Source organism: Schistocerca nitens, chromosome 1 (genome assembly GCF_023898315.1).
Source record: "Schistocerca nitens isolate TAMUIC-IGC-003100 chromosome 1, iqSchNite1.1, whole genome shotgun sequence".
Classification (NCBI taxonomy): Eukaryota; Metazoa; Arthropoda; class Insecta; order Orthoptera; family Acrididae; genus Schistocerca; species Schistocerca nitens.
This window is the reverse complement of record NC_064614.1, coordinates 676730123-676757404: the sequence shown is the minus strand read 5'-3', so window position 1 is coordinate 676757404 and position 27282 is coordinate 676730123. Positions and strand designations below refer to the sequence as shown.

General features: G+C 43.6%; 1 protein-coding gene across 1 annotated transcript in view; it reads right to left on the bottom strand.

The window, feature by feature from the left end:
• Positions 1 to 27282, bottom strand: part of LOC126194889 (glycine receptor subunit alpha-4-like) — a 108075-nt gene that overhangs the window by 13715 nt on the left and 67078 nt on the right. Inside the window, exons 8-10 of the mRNA XM_049933281.1 lie at positions 18874 to 19057; positions 9426 to 9675; positions 9184 to 9305 (exon numbers count right to left, since the gene is read on the bottom strand). Of these exons, the coding sequence (XP_049789238.1) occupies positions 9184 to 9305; positions 9426 to 9675; positions 18874 to 19057 (556 nt within the window). The remainder of the gene's footprint in view (positions 1 to 9183; positions 9306 to 9425; positions 9676 to 18873; positions 19058 to 27282) is intronic.

Genomic DNA, 27282 nt, shown 5'->3' with positions numbered 1-27282 from the left:
AAACCAGTCTTGCTCTGATGATGGACATTATAATACGGTCAAAATTTTGGTTTTAAGTTTACAATTAAAGTATTCTGTAAAATGACGTGGCACAACAGCCAGACCAATTTTAATCATCATGACACCAGCTGCAGAAGCTTACGTAGTTATTTCTATGATGTGTTTGTCTAATGTTAATGACTCTTTCTACATCTCTGGATATTTTCGCTCTTGATGGGATCTATGGGACATGTTGAATGAATTAAGGAATCAAATGTCAAAGTACATTCATCTCATTAGGCTATTACACTATGGCTTTCCAAGCAGATAATTTTCCGGAATTTTTGCGTTCTCTAAAATCAGTAGTTTCTATGTGCAGTCAGTCTGAGTTCAGCTTTTACCGTATAGTGATATTTTGTTGTCTGTCTCTGTAATGCTTTTCACTATTTAATGTCTCAAATTAAAAGAAACATTTTTTAATTAGAAAGCTAAAATTATGCATGCGTGGTTACTATGATAAAATTTCTATTATCATTTAAAGTATGTAGGCCTATTATAGTATGTAACTGCTTTGGCGGTCAAGTGAGCATTATTATTGTTTGAAATTTCCAAATGTTGGCTTCTGAGGAGCATACGGAGCCATACTGCGTGATCAAGGGATGTTGGATGTTGGTAACTCTTCGAAGCTGATTTAAATTTCACCATGATGATCAGTAATCATCGATTCCAAAACAATGATTTGCTTAAGGCCCAGTTTACGTGATGAATTTAGAAAATGAGGTAAAATCAAAATACAAATGCATTGCAAGTATAATAATTATTGAAAGTACTAAAATGCTAAACGTTACAAGACGATTCACTATCAGTCAGATTACATTTTGCACTGTAACAGTGCTTCATAAGCTTATGATGTTGCTACAGGAAATGTGGCTCTAAAATAATGAGACTGTTGTTGTAAAAACATAAATTGTTTCTAGAACATAGATATTTAGTTGCTGCCCACCTAAATATATTCCCCTCCTCTACCCGCACAACGCTCCATACGAATTATCCATTGATGGAAACAGTACTGGAAGTTTTCTTCTGTGAGTTCCTTGACGACATGTGTCGCTTTTTCTTTAAGTGCTTCAGTCTGGAACCGCGCGACCGCTACGGTCGCAGGTTCGAATCCTGCCTTGGGCATGGATGTGTTTGATTTCCTTAGGTAAGTTAGGTCTAACAAGTAAGTAGTTCTAAGTCTAGGGGACTGATGACCTCAGATGTTAAGTCCTATAGTGCTCAGACCCATTTGAACCATTTGTAATCACATGGAGTTTGTTCTTGGCCCACTGCACTTTGTAGATAAGTGATAAAACTAAAAAAGTGACGAATTTAAGTTTTTTTGCATATGGGAATTCTAGAAACACAGACTAAATTCCATGATTCTGATCTTAGTGGATGTATTAAAGTTTTCAATTACATGTCAGTCTGCCATGTATGGATACTTCAACGAATGTTGAGCAGAAACGAAGGTAAGATCATGTGTGCTCCAAGAAAGCGTTATAGGATCTCTGTATAGACAAACGATTTATCGTAAAATGTCAAGAGCATCCTCAGATTGTCCACTGACGCAGCTGTTGTATGCATGAAAGTATCGTTGGACGGTCGTAACGAGACAATGCAATGTAATAAACAGCTCCTCTCTTTAAATGTAAGTGTATGATAATGCCTACAACAAAAAGATAAAACTCAGTAATAGCTGATTAAAGGATTAACGGTGCACATATTGTGAATATTTAAGGGTATTTAAGAAACGATATGAAATGCTAGCTACACCTAAATTCATTATAAGGGAAGGTGGATAGAAGCCTCAGATTTGTTGAAAGGGTTTTGGGAGAAAGTAACGCAACTGTAAAGCAAATCACACACAAGACACTACTGCGCCCAGTTATAGAGTATATTTCCAGCAATGGAAGTCCTTATCAAGTAGGCATGATTGCAGACATGGAAAGAATGCAGAGACATGCAGCTAGGATCGCAACGAATCTATGAAGCCCTTATGAAAGTGTAATGGATATGTTTGGGGAACTTAAATAGGATTCTCTTGAAGAAGGGTGACGTATTTCTTACGACACCTTGTTGGAAAAATGTAGAGAGCTTTTATTCGAGGAAATAAGTGCGATTATTTTGCTACCGTCATCGTATACGTAGCGTAACGATCATGATAATACAAAATACAAGGGAGCGTACGCGTACAGAGGCATACATTCTGCCGGCCGGAGTGGCCGTGCGGTTCTCGGCGCTACAGTATGGAACCGCGAGACCGCTACGGTCGCAGGTTCAAATCCTGCCTCGGGCGTGGATGTGTGTGATGTCCTTGGGTTAGTTAGGTTTAAGTAGTTCTAAGTTCTAGGGGACTGACGATCTCAGATGTTAAGTCCCATAGTGCTCATAGCCATTTGATTTTTTTGAGAATACCTGATACTGGTGTGAAACAGACTGCACAGTGGCTTATGGAGTAGAAATAATAATATTAATCTCACTCCCATCTACGTAGATAGGCGAAGGAAGTATCAGTTTGACGGTGTTCGATATAGCCAAGAGAGTGGTGCTTAAGTGACTGCCGCTAGGGTGTGTGAAAGCAGTAACTTCTCCTTTCAGCGACTAAACGTGTAATTAAACGAGGTCCGGGCCACACCCAGCTCTGTGGTGTAATGGCTGAGGAAATTACCCCAGCCATCATTTATGATCCATAAATCATATGGGTTGAGTAATGGACGCTTAATTACAGAGAGCCGTCAGCGTGGTTGTACTAAACTAATTCTGAACCCGTGTGAATGAGTTTCGCAGCTGAGTGGACGAAAATAGATTACGTGAAAGTTGGCTGGAGTCCGAGTAGCCAGCAGGAACCAGGCAATGTATACCAGGCTTCTAAAAAGAGTTGCTAGGAAAACACTTACTTAGATACACTTCACCGCACTTGACGCTTTCAACACTGTCTGTTTTATGTCAGCGGGAGGGGGTTTGGGATACTAACTAGTAACACTTATACAAAGATTCTGTCAGATTATTAGACAGCCTGATAGGTTGTAACGGTGTGCTAGAGCGGCACCCTAACCCAGAGAATCGACTCTCAGTGGTAGTTCACTTATCGCGTCAACTATATAGGCGAACTTCAGTTCTGCCAGTACTACTGTCATACTTTCCAAATTCCACACAAATGCTCCAGCGTACGTTACTTGAAGAGTACTCTTGGGTGAAACGATATCGGGAAAATAAGCTTACCCGTCAACTAGCAGCTGTTTCGAGAAGGAATCACTATCCAACATAGCCACACGGTGTGGTCGCGCGGTTTGAGGCGCCATGTCATGGAATGCGCGGCCCCTCCCGCCGGAGGTTCGAGTCCACCCTCGGACATAGGTGTGTGTGTTGTTCTTAGGATAAGTTAGTTTAAGTAGTGCGTAAGTCTAGAGACCGATGACCTCAGCAGTTTGGTCCCTTAGGATTTCACATATATTTGAACATTTGAACTATCCAACATACTTTTTTACTGTATCAGGGAGTTTCAACTTGACAACAGAGTGCAAAATTCAGTCAGGAGTTATTATACTGACAGAAAAGAAAAGCAAAACAGATAATGCTTTTTAATGAAACACATGGGTTCTTGTGCGTTATCTGTGCCCCTAAGAATGCATTCATCTGAGTTTGAAACAGTTGGGTGTGTTGTAGTTTCAGGACGCTCAACTACGGGGTTTTAACACCCTTACTTCGAGCTCAGTATTCAACAAATCTTGCACAGCCCGCAGGCCCAGGCAACACACATTCTGAAAATGTTTGGCAATATGAAAAACTTAAGCGGCTCTGAAGAGTTCAGTTCATTGAAAACTCTGATGTTTTGTAAACTAAAAACCTATTCTTGGTCACAGTTAATCTTGTGACTTCTCTGTTCTAAAATTTGTTTGAATGAAAACGTTAACACTAATCAGTGAACCAATATGGCTGTGATTTTCTCTCTGAGTGAGGTGGCAAGGAGACTTCTTTCAATATGGCCGCGGTAAAATTAGTGCCTCATCTCGTCCTTCTGAGCTAATACTCTCAGTCTAATATGCACGATATTTAAGATGAATTAAGACATACCATTCGTTTCTGATTTTCTCGTTTATATGAGGCACATGCACAGCATTTCCCTCGTTCCTATCTTAGACTAATAGAGTGCTGAAAAGGGCAACGAAGGTTAAGGGAGCATAAAATTAATTTAACGCAGATCACATTTTATCAGAATTTTCTGTCGTCTCCGGTGTCCCCAGTTGCATTCTCTACATGCAGCTTGCAATATTTGGTTAATAGTTGTATGGTTAGTGCTTTGAGAGCTTCTTAAAGTAACTGAGGCTTTGTAAGAACAAGTAAGCTATTCTCAAAAGAATATATTTCTGGTAGAGTGCGTTATATTCCACAATTTCCTTTTTGTGAAGTCATGCATATGCTTTTCGACTGGTTCCATTAAGTTCCATTGCCAGTTTCTGCCGAAAGCTAATCTTTTACGATCTACATGTCTTCCACATCTATGTTCCATGAGATCCTATACTTGTTCTAATGTTCGTCTAGATTTAAATACTTCACCACTGCTGCCCCTTACACACTCAAAACAACTAGAATCTATGTATATTATTTACCTGTACTCGAAGTGGCTCCTGTCTTATTTGAAAGTTATCTGTCTCTATTTAAATAACTCCCTTCTAGTCTATTGAGTACCGTTATGTCACTCAGATGCAGCTTCGTCTGTATTCGCCTGCAGTATTCAAATGGACAAATACTTGATCTGTCACACAACTAGACGCTGGGTGTTGCTCTGGTTAGTATAGCTACACTACTACAACAGAAAATGAATAAATTTATCCGAAATTATTAGTGCTTATACAAGAAAAAAACGGTTTTGTTTGTATTTAAATGGTGTCTTAAGAACAGATCGTCATTTGTTCCAGCAAGTATGTAAAAATATTTTTAAATGCACTCACTGCCGCACCTACAATTACGACTAGAATTTTACAGTTTCCGATTCTCGCTTATTCCGCGAAAGACCTCTTCGTTTTGTACCGTTCACTCAAACATCTAACATCCCATGTCTCGATTAAGGCAGGGCGTCCCAATAGGAATTGTCAATTTACAGGGGCTTGACAGGAACGATCATTCGATGCAAAAAAGTCTTGTAAATATGGGTTCTAAAATCCGTACCTTAGCAACTATGAGCACTTCTTCGTTTTCGGTACTGTGAAATAAATTTCTTCTACTGCAGGCTCTTCTGCTTTCCATACTTTGAGAGGTGGTGGCGTGGATCAAAACAAGAAAAAAGGCCAGTAAACGTGAGTTCTAAAGTGCGTTTGTTCGTCTTTGCTATTGCGAAACACATCTCTTCTACTGAGCAAGTGTTCATGACTCTTAAGGTATGCAGTTTAAAGCTCGTGTTTACTAGAGAATTTTTTCTCGTTTTAGTCCATACTGCTTCCTCTGAAAATATGGAAAGAAAAGAGTCTGCACTAGAAGAGATTTTTTTTCACAGTATCAGAGACGAAGAAGTGCTCAAGACTCTTATGGTATGCATTTTAGAGTTCATGTTCGTTAGACTTTTTGGCTTCGAATGATCGTCCCTGTCATATCCCTGAATACTGACCATTCTTTCTGGGACACACTGTAGAACTTTAGCCCAATGAATTGTCTTCTTGAGTAAATACATAAAATGTCGTGTGACTATGGCCTCCCGTCGGGTAGACCGTTCGCCAAGTGCAAGTCTTTCGATCTGACACCACTTCGGCGACATGCACGTTGATGGGGATGAAATGATGAGGATTAGGACAACACAACACGCAGTCTCTATGCGGAGAAAATCTCCGACCCAGCCGGGAATCGAACCGGGCCTGTAAGATTGACATTCTGTCGCGCTGACCACTCAACTACCGGGGCGGACGTATTCCTGAGTGTTTCACCTTCAGATCGGTTCTCGCCTGGCGGCTGCAACCGGTGGCCGGCCAGCAGGGGGAGAGGGAAGAATGGGGATGGGGGACAGACTGTGAATCTTCATTCCATGTACCTTTGCAATAAATAAAATCATTATGAGATTATTTTGTAGGACTACATGTCATGAGACATGTAAGATAGTTTTCTTTGTTCGGTATTCTAATGCCTATGATCATTGTCGATTCCTCTGTCTTTAGCAATAGTTTTCCACAGCATGGATGGGATTACCTCGATTCTTGACCTGCTCTTGGTCTTCGTTTGATAATGTTGTGGCACAACAATGGTGAATCCTGTATGTGACCGGGTGCATGTTATTTTCATCCGAAAACTTAGTAGTGTCCGGGATATAACGAGGGTCGTAATCAAAGATGCACATCATCAGACTTTTTTGAAATTATAAGTCTGTTGATGAGCTGGAAGCAGTCGTGCCTATCTTGTGCTAATCTTCTTAGCTTTGCGTCCCCACTACGCCCAACAGCCTTTATAATATGTCTACAATTTCTACTCTTTGTCCATATAATGTTCCCTTTGACTGTACCGTCCAGGACCAAGTTAATTATTTTTGGATTCTGTAACACATCTCCCACAGACCCGCTCCTTTTTGCTGGAAAGGGTTGTCCATCTTCTTTGATCTTAACTTAATTTTTCTAGTGCTTGTTCTTTCGTTCCTCATCGGTCTACCCAGTCTTTAGCGTTCCTCGATTGTATGATATTAGAAACACTTCTAGTTTCTTCTTCTTCGGACTTCCGATGGTCTACGTTTCACTTCTATACAACGCTGTATTTTGGTCACATTTAGGAGCTTCTGCCTCATTTCCATGTCAGTATTTGATAATACAATGTTCTTTTGTTGAAGAAAGTCAGATGATATTTGCTCTCCATTCCAGTACTTAGCATAAAGACAGTTGTTTGCTATGTGTGAGTGATGTATATACATTACAGTACTGCTCGTTGACAGCTACTGCGGACATTTATTTTGGAAACCTATGTGTTCATGCCGATGGATGTAAATTAAACACAATCACATTATTATTGTTGATTATTGTCATTAGTATCAATATTCTATTACAGCATTGGACGTCTGTGACCAGTTAAAACTGCTTAACGTTGAGGGAGGATAAAGTACTCTCGGAAGACTTGGACTATGATTCTTTGACAACATGAGAGAGGAAGTGATTATCTTAAGTGTGAGGAACTGGAAAATTTAATGCCGTCCCAGAACTGCCTGACAAAGTAGTGTGAAGTCAGCATTTAAGAGCTTTTATTGCTTGTTAACAGAGATATAGAGGGACATGAACTTAAACAGCTCCCCGTCATATCCTTCCACTTATGGGTGCTGGTCCCATAAAATTGTAGAGAGCGCTTGTGAAAAATGTGGGTAGGTGTTAAAATATATAGTGCTGACTTAAAGCTTCCAGTCACCAGAGAAGTGCGTTCAAATAGGTAATGCATTGTTTGCGAAAGACAGAATCTGGGTTCGAGTCCCGATCTGGCGCACAGTTTCAGTTTTCTACAAACACTCATCACAGCGTATATTCCGCTAAAGAGCAAAACGTGCCATGACCGTTTGACAATGACAGAAGATTATAATTAAAAGCACATTCTTGATCGCAATTCAAGACTGTGCTTTTAATTATAATATTACTAAAAGATCGCTGATAATGCTTTCAAAAATTTGATGACAGAAGAGTCCTATTTGTGCTACAGAATGTGTAATATCTACAAATTATCATTTAAATCAAACATTTTAAACCTCTGACTAAATACCCCACCGAAAGGTGTCAGATTGTCTTTTTCGCTAGCTTACTGCGCATTTGTCAAACTAAATTGTGGAATGTGACGCTCTGATACTCGGGGCACCTGTTTTATATGACGGTATGTTTTTGGTATTTGTTATTTATTAGCCTCTTTCCAACAGTTTCCCTTCATGTACGTGTATTAAAGGTATGTTGCACGCATCTCCTTCTCTCTCTCTGTCCATTTTGTCCTCCCTCCTCTCCGTCCATCTTCTCGCCAACTATCTGCCCAGATCATACTCTGCCCTTTCTCCCCATCTCACGGAGCGATGTGGTGCAATGGTTCGAAAACTCGCATTTTGGAGCACAACTGTTAAAATCCACCTCCTGAAGTCAAGATTTAGGTTTTGCATGATTTCCCGTAATCGCACCATGCAAATGCTGGGACGGTTCCTTGAAAGGGCATGGGCGATTTCCTTCCGCATCCTTGAAACATTTCAAGTCTGTGTTCCATCTCTAATGACCTCGATGTCGTGGGACGTTAAACCATAATTTTCCTTCTTTCCTACGCCCATCTCCTCTTCTCACCCTCTCTGCCCATTTTCTCCATGTTTTCTCTGGACTTCTCTCTCCCTACTCTTCTCCCACCTCCTCTTCCCTCCCGTCTCTATCTCCTCCTCCCCCTATCTCTATGTCCATCTCCTCACCTCTCTCTCCCTGTCCCTCCCCTCTTTCCCATTCTCTGTGTCCCTCATTCCCTCTTCTCTGAGTCCATCCCCTCCTGCCCTTTCTCTGTCCATCCCTTCCTGCCTCCTCCTCTCCACATTTGTCTCCTCCTACCTCACCGCCTCTTTGTCCGTTCCTTCCTCTACTAATATCAGTCTAGCTCCAGGCATAGCCACTCACACACGTAGCTCCTGAAAAAGAAATAGATAACACAGGCTGACACAACTCCCACAATACACCTGTTGTGCAGGGCAGCCTACATACGAGTAATTATTTTGCTTCTGACGAGTAGGCTGTGCAGCAGATCAGGTCAATAGGGCAACTGATACTGCTTCAGCACAATAATCCTGTTGTACACAGCAGTCTATACAGAGGGGATGATAAACACGTTTTTGCTCATATCGCCACTTCTATTGGAACTGAGAGGTTATAAATCCCTCAGTGATGATACTTGGCAAGTGTGCTGTTTGTTTGCCAAATTTAGTTGAAATCGATTCAGGGGTTTTGCGGGTAGATCCTGGACATACATACTTACATAAAATCTGCTTTACATGCATTAGGCAGTGATCGAAGGAATGTCCCTGCATTATAAGTCGAAAAGTTAGGCACAGAAACATGCCTTGGACCACAGTGTAATGCCCACACAACAAAAATCACCAGGAATATAAAAACTGGCCGGGCAAGTCTTCACTGTGTTATTCTTTGGTTGCGACCATGCATGATATGTTCTCATTTAGCATCAGCAACTTACCCTGAGAACTGTTCTAGATGGGAGGACGATGTCCTTAGAGGCATCGACGTCGAGATGCTGTGGCGCCACCTTGCTGGTACCGCCAAAGAGCCGGAGGTTATCGATGCGCGAACTGCCGACTCCTCCGGGACGACCGCCGCCACCACCACCACCGCCGCCACCACCGCCGCCTTCCCCTCCTCCCGGATCGACGGTTCCTCCGCCCCCTCCGGCAGCTGCGCCTGCTGCTCCTGCAGCGCCGCCTCCGCTGCCCCCGCCTGGGCCAGTTGCAGTGCCAGCCTCCTTGGCACCAGCCAGCTTGCCGATCCCTCGGCGCAGCAGTGGAGGAAGCTGCGACATGTGCCGGATGGGGGCGACCGGAGACACGTGATTGTGGTTGCTGGCGGCCGCCGACGGTGCTGGAGCCTGCAGCTGGTTGCGTCTGGGCATCGCCGAGCTGTTCTGCTGGCCCTGCCAACACAGCACTTGCCTCTGCACAAAGTTCTCCTTTTGCTGATTCACATCACATGGTATTCAGTAGAGCACAACGTACATGAGGATGAGTCTGCAAGACAGCTGCTCATACTGGTGGTCAGAATGACCTGAAGAACCTGAAAGACTGGTGCTCTAGATTTCTTGACCTTAAGAGACTGTACTGAACGTCGCTGTCATCAATATGAGTTAATTGCCTATCAACATATCTGTATAGATGAACACTGTATCAGATTGGTGGAACTTACCAACATATAGAAAACATTTTCAATGTTACCATACGAGATCTTGTGCTGTAGCCGATTTAGCGTCTGAAAGGAATTAAATCTAATCCCTCAATAAATGGCGTTATCATGGATAAAGTGACGGCTGGTTTGTTAAGTGTGCATATAGCTTAGGGTCACAAAGCAAACTAAACTTTGCTGCAACCATGAATGGCGCAATGTGCATCTAGTGGTCTACGTTTGTGTGCTCATAGCAGTAATTAGGTTATTTCTCTTTAGAGAAACAAATTGAAGCTACTGGCGCTAGTGGATGTGGTTTCTAAACCTGATATTAATGCTGCGGAGAGAGGTGTGCTAAAAATGTCCGTGAGCATTGAGGCAATCATCCCACCAACACACAGGTTAAAGATACCCGTTTGATAAAACACTGTGTCCTGCTGTGTGACAAAATGTCCATAACTGCCAGGTACTCATTCTCGTCCGAAAGGAATTGTCGACCCTCCAAGGCCATTTCTAAGGAACCGAATGCGTGATAATAGCGTGGGGAGAGATGAGGAGTAAATGGCGAATGCTCGAGTGTCTCCCACATCTCCGTAATGGATGAGGTTGGCCTCCCAGATCGACCGGCAACTTGCATCGAACCTCGACCAGCACGAAACTTGGCGCACCTGTCCACAACGATTGTTTTCGACAGACATGTTGTCCCTTAAACGCTCTTCGATCTCCAAAGGATGTCTGCCGGCGTTCGCCTTTTTGGAGCCAAGAAAAGAATAACAGCGCCTTGGTCCGGTATGGACACGTTTGGCACGTCGGAAATACCTGAATACCACACTAATCTATTGCCTAAATGTCGGTGCTTATATTGTCGCATCGGAGTCGCGCTACTTTGCATATACACTTTGCAGCTACACCCAGAGACGGGAACTTTTTGATCATCCCTTGTTATCTAATTCTTCTTTTTCCTGGCCTTATTCCGTGTTTTCACGCGTTTGGCATGTTTATCTGGAATTGTCAATGTTAGATATAGAGGGTGGTCAGATGCCCTTGCTGTCCTACCTCCAAATTGAAAGTTTTTCAGGAGACTTTCATTTTGGCGTTCTAGGAACTCATTTCGCAATACCACCGAAGTATAAGTTATTAGAACAGATAACTGGTAACACGATGAGCTCTAGTACATAAAATGGAAAGGAGTGGTAACTATCCTCTTCTTTCCCAATTAAAAAATAGCTATGTTTGCGCTGTGACATTTATGAGAAACAAGTGAAATGCTTTGAGTTTATCCTACCAAGCTGCAAGCCAATTGTATTCCATATGTCAATTGCAAACAGTTAAGATGTCTATGAAACACCTGCAGAACACGTACGATACTTCTTAACGAGATCTGTCTGCAGCAGCGAAGTTTCTACGACATTTCTGAATGAGAGCTGTCTGCACTAGCGATTCAGAATCTGCAGAGTGCTTACGGACAAAACTTCCGCCACAGTATACTCACTTGACCTTTGCAACAAAAAAGAGTGGCAATTCTCTACGAACAACCTCTAGAGCCCATTAACGCTGTTCATGTTTAGTGTTGTTACCACTGCTGGTAGGGTACTTAAGAGATTTGAACGGCTGCGATTTTGAGTGTTCGCTGTGGAGGACGAGGAAAAGCCACTACCTCGTATGAAACAACAGTATCAGTACCTGACGGGTTTTGAAAGGGTCCGTTTGGCTGGATGGTCAAATTGTGTAGTACCAGATTTGAGGGATATTCAGATGTAATAGTGGCCCGAAGTTGGATTGCACCGGAACATGAAGGAAAGCATACTCATGATGAAGGTTCCAATCAGCAAAGTCTGACCACCACAAGAGAGAACTGTCGTAGTTTGCACCAAGCATATCGTAACCACTTTACAACTGTGCTTGCCGCCCGAGAATCTGTAATGGATTTCCTGTAACATTCTGAGTCACCCCGCTCCACTGATCGTAGACTAGCAGTAGGCGGACTGGCGAATTATCGTCGCATGCATCGGCTGTTGTCAACAACACAAACAGCTGCTTTTGGTGTTGTGCCGCGACCTAGAAGCACGCACTACCTATGAATGACACCTTATTGGGATCCGAGACGTATCGCGGTTCTGTATGGTAGTACGTAGAATAACCATCCTAGGCGAATATGGTGGCGACTTGGAGAGAGGTCCCACTCTTCCAGTGTTTTGTGGTGATACAGCGGTGTTACTCCTAGCGTCGTGGTGTGGGTATGACTGTAGGTCACGACTGGTAGTGTCTGAAGGATCTCTGACAGCTCAACGGTATGTCGCAGATATTATGTGTCACATATCGTGTGATATTACTTGTGTTGCCATTTTCCAGTAGGACGATGATAGTCCAGAGAAGGCAACTATTTCTGTGAACTGTCCGCGTGATGTTGAGGTACTCCTGTAGCCAACAAGATGCCCAAATCTGTCGCCGGTAGAACATGTGTCGGATGATCTCGGATGTCAATCATGTCTGAGTGTCAGTGTCCAGGATATAAAGGAGCACATATAGCAGTCGTAGACTATCTTGCATCAGGACATGCTTCCCAATAGAGTCAGTGCGTGCAACCAGGTCAGAGGATGCAACGTCATACTGACAGGTGGGCTAATACGGCCAAGTTCTTCGTGAGTTTGTAAGGAGGTCAAGTCATTTTGGTTTATGTTATCAATGTGCACGTCAGAGAGAGAGCAAGTTACGTTACTGTTAAACAATCTTTGGTCTTGTCGTGGCACAGTCTTTGCCTCTGTGCAGACTCATACATTCTTAGTTGAAGTGCGGCAGGTGATGGACGTGTTCTGTAGTGCTGTGTTGACATGTGATTGTATCTGTTAGATGAAGATTGATTGACTGTAAAGGACGGCAAGAATAAATAAGATATACACTGAAGAGCCAAAGAAACTGGTACAACTGCCTAATATCGTGTAGGGCCCCAGCGAGCACGAAGAAGTGCCGCAACACGGCGTGATATGAACTCGACTAATGTCTGAAGTAGTTCTGAAGGAAACTGATACCATCAGTTCTGCTGCGCTGTCCATAAATCAGTAAGAGTACGAGGGAGGATAGAGATCGCTTCTGAACATCTCGATGCTAGGCATTCCAAATATGCTCAATAATGTTCATGTCTGGGGAGTCTGTTGGCCAGCGGAAGTGTTTAAATTCAGAAGAGTGTTCTTGGAGCTAATCTGTATCAATTGTGGACGTGTGGGGTGTCGCATTGTCCTGCTGGAATTGCCCAAGTCTGTCAGAATGCAAAATGGACATGAATGGATGCAGGTGATCAGACAGGATGCTTAAGTACGTGTCACCTGTTAGAGTCGTATCTAGAGGTATCAGGGATCCCAAATCACTCCAACTGCGCACGCCCCACACCATTACAGAGCCTCCACCAGTTTGATCAGTCCCGTACTGACATGCAGGGTCCATGGATTCGTGAGGTTGTTTCCATACACGTACACGTCCATCCACTCCATACAATTTGAAACGAGACATGTCCGACCAGGTAACATGTTTCCAGTCATCAACAGTCCAATGTCGGTGTTGATGAGCCCAGGCGATGCGTAAAGCTTTGTGTCGTGCAGTCATCAAGGGTGCGCCTTCGGCTCCAAAAGCCCATATCGAAAATGTTTCGTTGAATAGTTCTCACGTTGACACTTGTTGATGGTCCAGCATTGAAATCTGCAACAATCTGTGGAAGAGTTGCACTCCCGTCACGTTGAACGATTCTCTTTAGTTGTCGTTGGTCCTGTTCTTGCAGGTTCTTTTCTCGGTCGCAGCGATGTCGGAGATTTAGTGTTTTACCGGATTCCTGAAATTCACGGTACACTCGTGAAATGGTCGTACGGGAAAATCCCCACTTCATCGCTACCTCGGAAATGCTGTGTTCCATCGCCCGTGCGCCGACGATAAAACCACGTTCAAACTCACTTAAATCTTGATAACCTACCACTGTAGTAGCAGCAACCGATACAACTGCGCCAGACTCTTGTTGTCTTGTATAGGCGTTGCCTACTGTAGCGTCGTATTATGCCTGTTTACTTACCTCTGTATTTGAATACGCATGCCTATACCAGTTTCTTTGGTGCTTCACTGTGTTTGTATATATATATTAGAAAGCGAAGATAATATATATTTTGAATACTATTATTATTTTTGAAGCGAAGACGTTTGAGGTAAGACTGCAGCACTGAGCATCTAGTTTGTAAAATTGATTATTGGGAGGTAGTTAACTTTGTTCATTTGTTCAGAGCTGAGAGAAATACCACCTCAGTTCCGTGAGTCATGCAGTAACATATTAATTGATTGAGCTGTTTGATTTTTATAGGAATTCTCTGTTAACATTGTGTCCATTTTAAACCATTGTTCATTTGTTAAACATAGTATTGCTTAGACCATTGTTATGCCTGAAGTTCACGCGAAGTTTTACTTTGTATTTTTGAATACATCCTTTATTCTAAAATCGTTCTCTTCGAACATGATTTTATAGGAATAATTACTCTCCCCAGCTCACCGTTTGTCATTACACATTACCACAAGTAGAATGCAACAGCTGGAAATTTTATTTAGAAATAGAAATCTAGCCTAGCCGCTGTCTGCTTCCTGTTTTACTGTTGTGCTTTCGAGAAATTCTCAACAATGTTGTCAAGACGCGTTGTAAGTGAAAATATTGATTAGGGTCAGATAATTATTTTACACTACTGGCCATTAAAATTGCTACACCACGAAGATGACGTGCTACAGACGCGAAATTTAACCGACAGGAAGAAGATGCTGTGATATGCAAATGATTAGCTTTTCAGAGCATTCACACAAGGTTGGCTCCGGTGGCGACACCTGCAACGTGCTGACATGAGGAAAGTATCCAACCGATTTCCCATACACAAACAGCAGTTGACCGGCGTTGCCTGGTGAAACGTTGTTGTGATGCCTCGTGTAAGGAGGAGAAATGCGTACCATCACGTTTCCGACTTTGATAAAGGTCGGATTGTAGCTTGTAACGGATCGTGCAGCCACGTCTCGATCCCTGAGTCAACATACGGAGACAACAACCATCTGCACGAACAGTTCGACGACGTTTGCAGCAGCATGGACTATCAGCTCGGAGACCATGTCTACGGTTACCCTTGACGCTGCATCACAGACAGGATCGCCTGCGATGGTGTACTCAACGACGAACCTGGGTGCACGAATGGCAAAACGTCATTTTTTCGGATGAATCCAGGTTCTGTTTACAGGATCATGATGGTCGCATCCGCATTTGGTGACATCGCGCTGAACGCACATTGGAAGCATGTATTCGTCATCGCTATACTGGCGTATCACCCGGCGTGATGGTATGGGGTGCCATTGGTTACACGTCTCGGTCACCTCTTTCTCGCATTGACGGCACTTGAACAGTGAACGTTACGTTTCAGATGTGTTACGACCCCTGGCTCTACCCTTCATTCGATCCCTGCGAAACCCTACATTTCAGCAAGATAATGCACGACCGCATGTTGCAGGTCCTGTACGGGCCTTTCTGGATACAGAAAATGTTCGACTGCTGCCCTGGCCAGCACATTCTCCAGATCTCTCACCAATTGAAAACGTCTGGTCAATGGCTGCCGAGCAACTGGCTATTCACAATACACCAGTCACTACTCTTGATGAACTGTAGTATCGTGTTGAAGCTGCATGTGGAGCTGTACCTGTACACGCCATCCAAGCTCTGTTTGACTCAGTGTCCAGGCGTATCAAGGCTGTTATTACGGCCAGAAGTGGTTGTTCTGGGTACTGTTTTCTCAGGATCTATGCACCCAAATTGCCTGAAAATGTAATCACATGTCAGTTCTAGTATAATATATTTGTCCAATGAATACTGGTTTATCATCTACATTTCTCTTGGTGTAGCAATTTTAATGGCCAGTAGTGTACTTCAGTTACGTATTTAATATAAAGACAAAGTGGCATCAGATCAGTTACAGTTCAGTTCGTTCAAATTAGATGCTGTTTAGTCAAAAGTTAGCATATGAGTTTAAGTTGGATAACAGTTTTTGGAACATAGTTTTGATAATATTTTGACTTTTATAGAGTGTGTGGTGAAGTTAGTCTAAATTCCGTACGGAAACAAAATATAGTGGGAGGTTACAAGTTTGACTCGTTTCTGTACTTACTACAATAACATCATTCATTCTCTCAACCCGTAAAGTTTCGTTTCGCTTCCTCTTGTCCTTCTCGGTGCTTCACTTTCTTTGACAGGCAGTGCATGTTGGCGAAAAATATTCTATTATGAGCACCTGCATGGTCACTCAACGCGTATTCCTACTGTATGTCCGAAACGCACGCGCCTTCAAATCGTAAAAGTTACATTGTCATCACGAAAATTCCCAAACGATGCCCGCCTCTCAAAGAACATGCCATCCGGTAGATACAGTGCGCTTGAGCCGTACTAAAATGTGCTGTTTTGAAGAGCGCGCTGCAGCGCGTAGTGTAAAGCAGTCGCCTTCCGTTTCTGGCGGTGGCGCCGCTGTGGCAATCGCAGCTTTCGTGTCTCCCTCTGGTGTGAAAGGGGAAAGGTTGCTTGTTCACGTGCATTAAAAGGGCGCTATGAGCTCACCATGGAGTCAGTCAGTCAGTCAGTCGGCAGTCGGAGTCAGTCTGAGAAGGGGTGAGTCTGTCAGCCTGAGCCTAGTCAGTCGGTCAGCCGGCTGTGTGTCGGGCAGTCAGTGTCTGTTTGTCGGTCTGCCGTACGTTAAGTTGGTCAGTCGGAGTGAGGCTAAGTCAGTCTCGCGTCGCTAGGTGCTTGTCTGTCTCTCGTTCGCATTTGTGCGGCAGTCAGTGTCTGTCTGTCGTCCGGAGTGCTAGTATGTGTTAGGCCGTCAGTCTGCTCGAGTTTGTTCAGGCAATGGCACTGGCGGTTGGATCGATCGATTGGTCGGTCGCGCACTGGGACACAAGATGACTTGTCCGCCTTGAGCGTCGGCGCATGTGAGGTCGCCACGTCAGTCCAGTGGGCCGCGCCGTATAGCGAGGGGTAGTGGCTTCGCGGCCGACACGAGAGCAGCAGGAGCCAACGTACCACATCGGTCTGCCCCGTGCGAGCTGCGACGCCGTGAGACGGGAGATCGGCGCGCCTTCCTGCATCCGTTGAAGCGGCTGGCAGCGGACTGTTCGGGAGAGCGTTTTGGGGGTCATGCGCCAGGTCTTCGCCAGGCATCGCAGTTTTTAGAAGTTAAGTAATATGTGATATGTTGTTTCATTTTCTTGTTAAATTCTACTTGTTTTCTTGGTCAGCCTCGCCCCCAGCTTGCTCGTGTGTCTCCCGTCCGCATTTGTTAGGCAGTTAGTCTGTCTGTCTGTCTGTCTGTCTGTCGGTCTGCCATACGTTAATAGCTGCCTCTGTCATGTGTGTCGGATCCGGTGTTAACGAATTTATAGAATTAAGGTAAAGGCCGAATTCCTGAAATATGTTTTTATCTTGCCTATCATCTTGCGAGGCGGTATACGTGTAATGTAGAGCATGTTGTACTCTTTATGTAAGTCTGAATTTCATGGGTTTTATTTAAATAGCCATTTTATAAAGTTGCCACCCTTCCACCGTAAGAGCCCTTTTAAAAACAAATTGTACTTTTGGTGGCAAATAACTTCTTAGTGTGAGTGTTTGTACCATTTCCATCCCTCTTACGGGCTGCATAGTTAATGTGTTTGTGTGAGTTGTTAAAATTTTTAGTTTAAAGTAATCTGGTGTGTTGCAGATTTGCACCAGTGTAGTTTTTCAGAGGTCCTTGTGAGTGGTGGTGACTACGGCCGTGTTGAAATGGGGCGGAAGCTTCTCAGCCCGAAGGATACTACTGAAAAAAATTTGTTATTCTGCCTCTGAATAATTTTAACTTGATATTTAGAGGGTGCTTTCTGATTGTAATTTTAAATCGGTTTTTGAAAAGGCTTTTAGCAATAAAATTCACATTTGTTAAAGGTAATTTTATTTTCCATCAGTTACTTCCTGGCAACTACTTCCACGCTCACCTACATCTACATCTACATCCATACTACGCAAGCCACCTGACGGTGTGTGGCGGAGGGTACCTTAAGTACCTCTATCGGTTCTCCCTTCTATTCCAGTCTCGTATTGTTCGTGGAAAGAAGGATTGTCAGTATGCTTCTGTGTGGGCTCTAATCTCTCTGATTATATCCTCATGGTCTCTTCGCGAGATATACGTAGGAGGGAGCAATATACTGCTTGACTCTTCGGTGAAGGTATGTTATCGAAACTTTAACAAAAGCCGGTACCGAGCTACTGAGCGTCTCTCCTGCAGAGTCCTCCACTGGAGTTTATCTATCATCTCCGTAACGCTCTCCCGATTACTAAATGATCCTGTAACGAAGCTCGCTGCTCTCCGTTGGATCTTGTCTACCTCTTCTAGCATCCCTATCTGGTACGGATCCCACACTGCTGAGCAGTATTCAAGCAGTGGGTAAACAAGCGTACTGTAACCTACTTCCTTTGTTTTCGGATTGCATTTCCTTAGGATTCTTCCAATGAATCTCAGTCTGGCATCTGCTTTACTGACGATCAACTTTATAAGATCATTCCATTTTAAATCACTCCTAATACCTACTCCCAGATAATTTATGGAATTTACTGCTTCCAGTTGTTGACCTGCTATTTTGTAGCTAAATGATAAGGGATCTATCTTTCTCTGTATTCGCAGCACATTACACTTGTCTACATTGAGATTCAATTGCCATTCCCTGCACCATGCGCCAATTCGCTGCAGATCCTCCTGCATTTCAGTACCTAGTGTGATTAAATGTGTTAATGTTCTTGGTGAATCGGTAGTAAATAAAGTGAAATCTTTAAGAGAACAGATTTTGAAAGTTAAATTCACGGTTCAACGCTCACATTGATAAACAAGCAGAAGCAGAACCCGAAGACAAGTAATGGACATTACACAAAAGGCAGCGTTCTCCTGCTGCTCCGCGGCAGTGTGCGCTCGCCTACCTGCGTGCCGAGGGGCGGTGGCGCCGCTCGCTCGGTGTCTCGCTTCTTTTGGCGCCAGTGCTTGTCGTAGCGGATGCCGAACAGCACCACGAAGTACTCGATGAGGGCGAAGAAGACGAACAGTGTGCACGATATCAGCCACACCTCGATGCACTTCAGCTCCAGCGCTGGCGGCGAGTTGTTCCTGTCGCACAGCACAACACACCACACCAGCTGCACGTGCCCTCTTGCTAGGAGGTTCGCGCTTGCGTCCGGCACGACCAAGTCGCAACATGTTATTGGCTTACCGCTAATGGAAGGCATTTTATACAAACATTCAAAACATGCAAACTGGATTATTGTTTACTTATTGATAGCAACTGCGATTAATATCACAGGGAGACCTTGATAATGTTAGGGCACCTTCATATCGTTAAGGCTAACCGGCCGATGACCTTCTTCAGTGCGGATGCACACGATTTGTCTGAACTCTTACGGGACTCGGTGGAGTGTCTACCGCGAGTAATGGGTATAATGGCAGGGATATTACGAATGTAGTGTGTGGACTATTAAGTTGAGAATGTGGGTATCACGGGGAGTGTGCCGAAGATAAATCCCTGCAGTCGCGCTATCCTCTGTGCCCTCGGTGGCTCAGCTGTCAGCTCGAAGACACCGAAGAGCACCGTCTTACGCGACCCCTGAAACGAAACGCATGGCTCCTCATCCAACGAATCGTGGGCTGTTACCTCCGTGTCCCGCCAACGACGGTAACCCCGCATTTCCTGTTGTTGCCCCAGACATTTCACTACCCTCTTGCTAAGCACCATACCCTAATCTGGTTTCGAGGACAGGCTTTAGTATACCTCTTTCAGAGTGGTCCGCATACAGTCCTTGACTTCTGGTTCAAAGTTGTGACCGCGCATAGCACCCTCACCCGAAAACCATCTTATCGACAAACTTTTGCCGGTTATCTCCGCAGCGTCTTCCTTGAGCCCCCTCAAAGTTAGGGTGTGCCATGCCTACCTGTCACATGATGCAACACCCTTATCCACGTTCTCATGCATCGACAAAAAAAAAAAAAAAAAAAAAAGAGGAAGACAGAATGTTTTATATTTTGTTGTATTTCATGTTATTCTAATATTTTGTTTAATTAACACTCCTTTGTATATGTTTAAATGGTACCTTGAAGAACTGTTGCTTTGTGTATATATATGTACGCTCAGTTTGTTCAATAAAGATTAAAAAAAAAAGATAGTGCGTCTGCCATGTAAGCAGGAGATCCCGGGTTCGAGTCCCGGTCGGGGCACTCATTTTTAACTGTCCCCGTTGATATATATCAACGCCCGTCAGCAGCTAATGGTATTAATTTAATTGTAATTTCATAATGAATAAATGCAGGGTATTTAAAAAAGACTAATTTCATTTTTTCAACAATTTGTATTTATTAGTGAACACACGATACAAAACAGAAACAAACCGAAAAATGCTCACAACACCTTTTTTTGCAATAGAGTTTTGTTGCGTGTTGTTGAGCTATTACAATTGCTTTCATTGCTTTATGACTTGATTATAAAACGTTTCCCATTAAGGCAAAATGGGAATTTCGGAAATAAATGTGTGTCGATAGAATGGACGTGGCCTAGATGTTGGATGCTAGTGAACGCATTGACACTGGTGGAAATGTGAACACCCTGACCAAACGCTGCCATACTGATACTACAGTATTTCCATTCCTGAGCGAAATGTTGATTAAAATTTGTTGTGTATTGGGGGCGTCCACTTTGATGAAAATATCGCTGCCGCTGTAAAAGACTAGTACATGTGCCTGGTAGGACGGTTGCGTCGTTCTAGGGCAGCGTACACAATGGACGTAACACAAAATAGTGAAATACAGGTATGTTGTTACGGTGCTCTCTTATTTCCAAGTCAGACGGCGCTTTGGCGTTAGGCGGTTGTTTCCTTGTGTGATCGCTGGCCGGAGCTTAGCTGGAGGCGTGTGAGGAGGAAAGAGGGCTGCCTTGGCGTGGAGACAGTTCGGCTCGGCTGGAGTTGTTTGCGTCTGGACGCCGAGTGGGGCCCGATGGGAGGACCGGACCGTGATTTTACGGTGAATAGTGTGGACAGCGGCGTGGTGTGCCGTTTAACTTGATTCGCAAGGGGAGCAAAATCTCGCCTGTTGTAGTTTGTCGAGCCTGAGTTTGAAGTACCTTCTATGTGCGGCGGGATGCTATTTCGTCCTCCTGTCTCTCCGTCGCTGGGATTGCTATCCTCGTTTACCGTACCACCCATGTATATCGACGGGGTACGCTGCTCTCCGTACTCTACTAGACGCTGGTGATGGAAGTGCGTCGTTCAGCAGCACGTTAGTCTGGCTGCTTTATGTTTGATCTTCAAGTGCATAGTCTTCGAGTGGCACTCCTTAGAGTTTGCCTTGCGCAGTTAGACTGGAGTTTATTTTGTCTTGTGGTGCTTCCGCCTTCCGTTAACGAAGGTTAAGCTTGATTCGGCACTCCGTACGACGCTTGGCACCTCAGCAGGCGGATCGCAGCCACCTTCGCGACTAAACGGAAGTCTTTGGACTGAGAGGTCTTGTGTTTTGCATATTGTTCATAAATGGTTGTTTTGGTATTAAGTTGGCTGAGGTTTCTTATGGATTTCCCGGCATTTGGTCTGTTGTTCGGCCCGGGCTAGGTCTCGTTATCTTAAAAGTCGGTCCTTGTTTTGGCTTAGTACGATTTTGGTTTACTGCCTGGTGGTTCTGGTAGTACGCCGGGTCGCTGTGTTTGTGTTGCATTTTGTATGGGGCTGTGTGAACTGCTTTGTGAACTGCTTCACTGGGGAGTACTGATCGCGGGCCATTCTTGGTCCTCTGCTGTATGAAATGATTTTATTATTATTTTAAAGTAATATTATCACTTAAATGATTTAATTCTTGTTGCGTTAATTGCAACTTGGGTACTGAGAAATTTAGTAGTGTAATTACGGAAGATTTAATAGTGGCACATGCCGCTTTACCTGTTTCGTAATCTGTTAATTACCGAAAGACCTTAAGCTCATAGTCAAATGATGTGATTTTCTTAAATTATTGTATTTTTATCTGATGTTATTGTTTTTTTTTTTCAATTTGCTGATCACTGGTGTACTGTTCCAAGTATTAATATGTTTCAGGTAGCTATTGCTTGGGTGGAACGCGCGGAACCGCAACGGAGAGAGTAGTTGCGTGACCTATGTGTCCGTTGTTGGCGCGGCCTGATGTCCGTTGTTTGTTTTGGTGCACCTGAGTTAAGTAATTCTGTTGCCTCCTCCCTTGCGGCCCCGTCGTATTCTTCTGATAAACATTTCCTTCAATGCATTTTAGTTAATTTTATGCTAGTATTATTTTAATTTCTTACATTGGTAAAATTGTGCGGCCTTCATTATGCACACTGTTTGTCATAGCGGAGTTGATGTGCCATTGTAATTTCTTAAACTCCATTGTGTGTGCCCTTCGTGATACATATTGTTTGTCATAATAGATTTGAATATGGCAATTATAATGTCAGATATATCATGATGTGCGTGTGTAATGGTGCAATAAATGGATGATTGTTACTTCTGTTTTTGGCGCCCTTCATGCCTCCTTTCTTGTCCCTATTTGTACACTATCCTTGTACTTGTGTTGGTAAGCCACAACTTTGGTAACTTTGATAGGGCTATTGACAGCAATTGTAGAATGCATGTTTAGCCTATCTGTCCTGCGTGACTACGGTTCCTTGATAATTAATTAAATAATGTTCTCTGGACTAAAGTCGGAAGAAAGCTAATCTTCTGCCCTGATGTACAACTCGAAGAGGCCGGCCGGTGTGGCCGTGCGGTTAAAGGCGCTTCAGCCTGGAACCGCGTGACCGCTACGGTCGCAGGTTCGAATCCTGCCTCGGGCATGGGTGTGTGTGATGTCCATAGGTTAGTTAGGTTTAATTAGTTCTAAGTTCTAGGCGACTGATGACCTCAGAAGTTAAGTCGCATAGTGCTCAGAGCCATTTGAGCCATACAACTCGAAGAATAGTTGCAAACTAACAGTACTCAGTTAAATCTCTAGGCAGACGGTCTTTGTCCATACACGATTATTCTATTCACAGTTTTGTTTCTACTGGAGACTAACTACTGTCTATCTATTGGCCACTGCCCAACTGTCGCAACCTCTTCTTGCGTGGTATCTCAGTACACCACAAAATTTAGATCTTATACATTTTCAGTACAGAAAAAAGACATTTGTATCAAAAGAAAAACGGTGTGAATATATAATAGCTGTTGGATGCGACTAACGTTACTGGATCTTTGTAGCTGTAGCTCGCAACACAGCATCACCAAACGAAGTGTGTCCACCGCTTATCGCCATCTTTCGGACTTGAGAAAGGTCGAATCATTGCCGGGAGAGTCGCGTTAGCATCACACCAACAGATCGCGCATATAGGTAGCTGTAGTGCACTGTCTGTAAAACGAGTGGTGACGAGGTGGGCTCTGGATAACAGTTTGGGAAGATAAAAAGACACGAATGTTTCTGGAAGTACTACCTTGCAAGAAGATCGTAGGATTGTTCGACTGGGTCTACAGAGTAGAAACATGGCAACAGTTAAAATCCGAAAACAGTCTACAGCGTGTCAGAACGAACCATCTGGAACAGATTTCTAGAAACTGAGTTGAGATTTCGAGTTTCACTCGTTGTTTAACTGTAACATAATACCACACGCAACAGAGACTTACACAGTGTACAGCTAGAATCTGTTGGGAAATTGGGTGGAAATCTATAATGTTCAGTGATGTCTTGCTTCTGTTTGTGACGGTCAGATCGACGCTAACGTAACCGTAGACGACCGAAAGATCACAGTAAGCTCCCTTTTGTCATGACCTTCGTGACAAGTGTACCAAATGACATATTCCAGCAGGATAACGCAAGACTGTACATTACAGTTCACACTAAAAACGCCTTGAGCATAGTTTGTATTCTTGATTGTCCTGCACATTCTCATGACTTGTTACTTATAGAGTATATCTGGAATGCGACCACTCAGCAATCTTCATAACCAAAATGGCCATGTGGTTCAGGCATGGCAAGAAATTTCTCAAGATAACATTCGCGGACTGTTTTCTCTCATGCTACAACGAACAGAAGATTGTATTTGTGCCTTTGGGCAAATGTTAATGAAAGACATTGTTTCCGAGTGGAATGGAATTTTATCATGTAATACCCATTATGTGATCACCATCTCCGTGAAGTAGGATAAATGTCGGACTGGTACTTAATGCTGTAACGCTTTACATTTTTATCGATGTGTTGATAATCTCAGTCTGAAGAATGATGGCATCCTTGCAACGTGCTTCAGTTAAAGAAATATGGGACAGTGATTGCGGCCAGCGTGGTTTTCGTCAGCGTTTTGGAATTCTTCCGCCTGTGGAGAAAAGCACTCGTCGTTAGTGTCGCCGGTTTCAAGTGAAATGATGTGTACGCAAAGACAAAAGACCAGATGGACTTCCAAATTCTAATGAAAGAATTGGCAGGTCTGGGAAGCTATCTAGTCGAACCTACTAAAGCCTTCGCGGCACACAAGCAGAGAACTTAGTTCCCCATACGACTATCTGGCGAGTGTTATGGCGATGTTTGATCTACAAATTATACCAACCACAATTAGTGTAAGCTCTTCTTGTTGGTGATAAAAGAAAAATCTTGACATCAGCAATGCTCTTTTACAGGACTGGAAGACGACGCATTTGTATGGCAGCTAAGTTTCAATGGTGAGAATAATTTTCACCTTTAGATTAAACTTAACCGTCATAGCATGCACAGATGGGGACTCGAGAATTCTCAATAAATCGTTGAGTGTGAAAGTGACTTGCCTAAGTGAATTCGTTTTGTGCAATGTCTTGCGAAAAGGAGTGTGGCTCAGTTCTTTTGAGGATAACACAGTGACTAGGATTAGGCGTCTTGAAATGCTGTAAACGTAGATTTTTCCACGCCATCATAGTATATAACGATATCGTATTCCATGAGAACGGATCTCCAGCACACGGCACAACAGCGTACAACAGTTTCCCAGTGGCACAGTACCTCAGCGCTGGATTGGGCGCATGGGGCTAGATGACTTAACTACGTTTCTGGTATTCAGGATCTCCAGACATGACCTCTTACAACCTTTTTATTGTGCTGATGTGGGAAAAAATTTGTTTTCTCTCCCCTTTGGCTCGTGGCGTAAATGAGCTCAAATACTGGATGAAATTTTTATCGATTAAAAAATCTTACTGTAAGCGCAAGACGAATTCAGCCCATGCGACATTTACAAAACCATAGCAAAAACCACAGTCCTGTGCTAGAGATCTCACGGAAATGTGGACTCATAGCATATTCTGACACCACCTTCGGCCAAGACGTATTTATGGGCTACTGACAATGTCTAGTTAGACGAAAACAGTACAGGTGAAAAAAAATTATGTTAGCACTTGACTGAAATAGATCTTCCTGTTAAAAATAATATACTCACTTATGCATTCTGCTAATAGCAAAGAAAAGAAAAGATATTTAGGGTGTTGTGGCGTTTTTTAGCATGTCACTATTCTGAAGTAAGTGTCCATCAAAAAATATAAATTTTTGAAATAAGGCAATTATTTTTGAAAAGTCCTATAATTTGCAAAAATTTCAAGGTATAGAAAGAAGATTTAAGACGAATTACTAATGGCGGCTACGAATCATCATGTAACACTGTATCAAATGGCTCTGAGCACTACGGGACTTAAGATCTGAGGTCATCAGTCCCCTAGAACTTAGAACTACTTAAACCTAACTAACCTAAGGACAACACACACATCCATGACCGAGGCAGGATTCGAACCTGCGACCGTTGCGGCCGCGCGGTTCCAGACTGAAGCGCCTAGAAGCGCTCGGCTACACCGGCCGGCAACACTGTATCCAAATAGCACTGGGATGCCAAGAGGCACCGTTGGAGAGTGATGGGCGAACAGTGGCATGTGTTGGAATTCAGTAAAGGATGATTCGTCGGGATGATATTTCTGCTAGTTATGTCTGGAAAGACGTCTACTAGTGGAATGAAAGAGGGTTGCTATATCAACATGCACATTATCGTCAAGGTGGGGAAACGACAAAACGTTGGTGCTACTCTGTGGGACTGCAGAGGTATGACAGTCGAGGCAAGTAAGGAATGACATGCAGATAGAGCCACAGGAAACAAATAATGACATTCACTCTATCAGTATAGTATACGACAGAGGAATATAATATTTTTTACAAATCGTAAGATCAGTGGTTGATAGCAGTTCTGATTAGTAGCATTACAGTATTACGTACACCAAATATTCGGTAATGTGATCACTGATAATACACTGTCTTACAATAAAAAGGCGAGCACACAGAAGGGGAAGAGGAAGTGAAATGAAGCTTCACGGCTTGAGAGAGTATGTGACATTCTTCAGTAACTACAGAATCGAGAACTTGGCATCGTGAGCCCACTGATCATCAAAACCTGGATTCAATCAGTGATTCATCTGGGAAGGGTGTCATAGAGCTGTTGTCTCCTTTCCTGAGGCAAGTTGGCTCACAAATGTTGTAGCTGGCCCTTGACATCTTGGGCACTGGTACTGAGACAAGTCGAAATCCGAGTTGGTCCCACACTTGTCCTATAAGTGGCATGTCGGGGGCTCTTGCTGGCAATGGGAGTACGTCAACATATCACTGGCAGTTCATAGAATCAAGAACCAATTGCGCACGGGGATTTCCCTGTTTAAAAACGGCGCCACGATAGTGTTACAGGAGATGTAACACATGGGCATGCAGGATACTCATGACGTCCACTTGTGCCAGGACAGTTCCCGCAACATTACCAGCAGTAGACTGATGCCATACACGATGGCTCCTCGCACAATAGCACCAGGAGTAACAACACTGTGCCTCTCCAGTCATTGGAAGAATATGACCTCTTCCAAAGAGGCCACCACATATGCACTTTTAGGGGTCTATTGTAACTGTAACCATGGCCGAAATGTTAGTTTCACCAGTAATGGTATTTTATGATACGATACGGCTACTATACCCAGAAAACTTTCACGGTAAATGACTCTGGCTACAGAAGCCTACACAGTTGTGTTGTAAAGAGTTCAAGGTACATATTTTTCATTCTGAGTACCACTTTCACACATTTATTGAAAGACTGTTGTATTTTCCAACTTAGCTGTTATACAATCACTGTCATTTTCAGCCGGACGGTGTGGCCGAGCGCTTCTAGGCGCTTCAGTCTGGAACCGCGCGGCCGCAACGGTCGCAGGTTCGAATCCTGCCTCGGGCATGGATGTGTGTGATGTCCTTAGGTTAGTTAGGTTTAAGTAGTTCTAAGTTCTAGGGGACTAATGACCTCAGATGTTAAGTCCCATAGTGCTCAGAGCCAT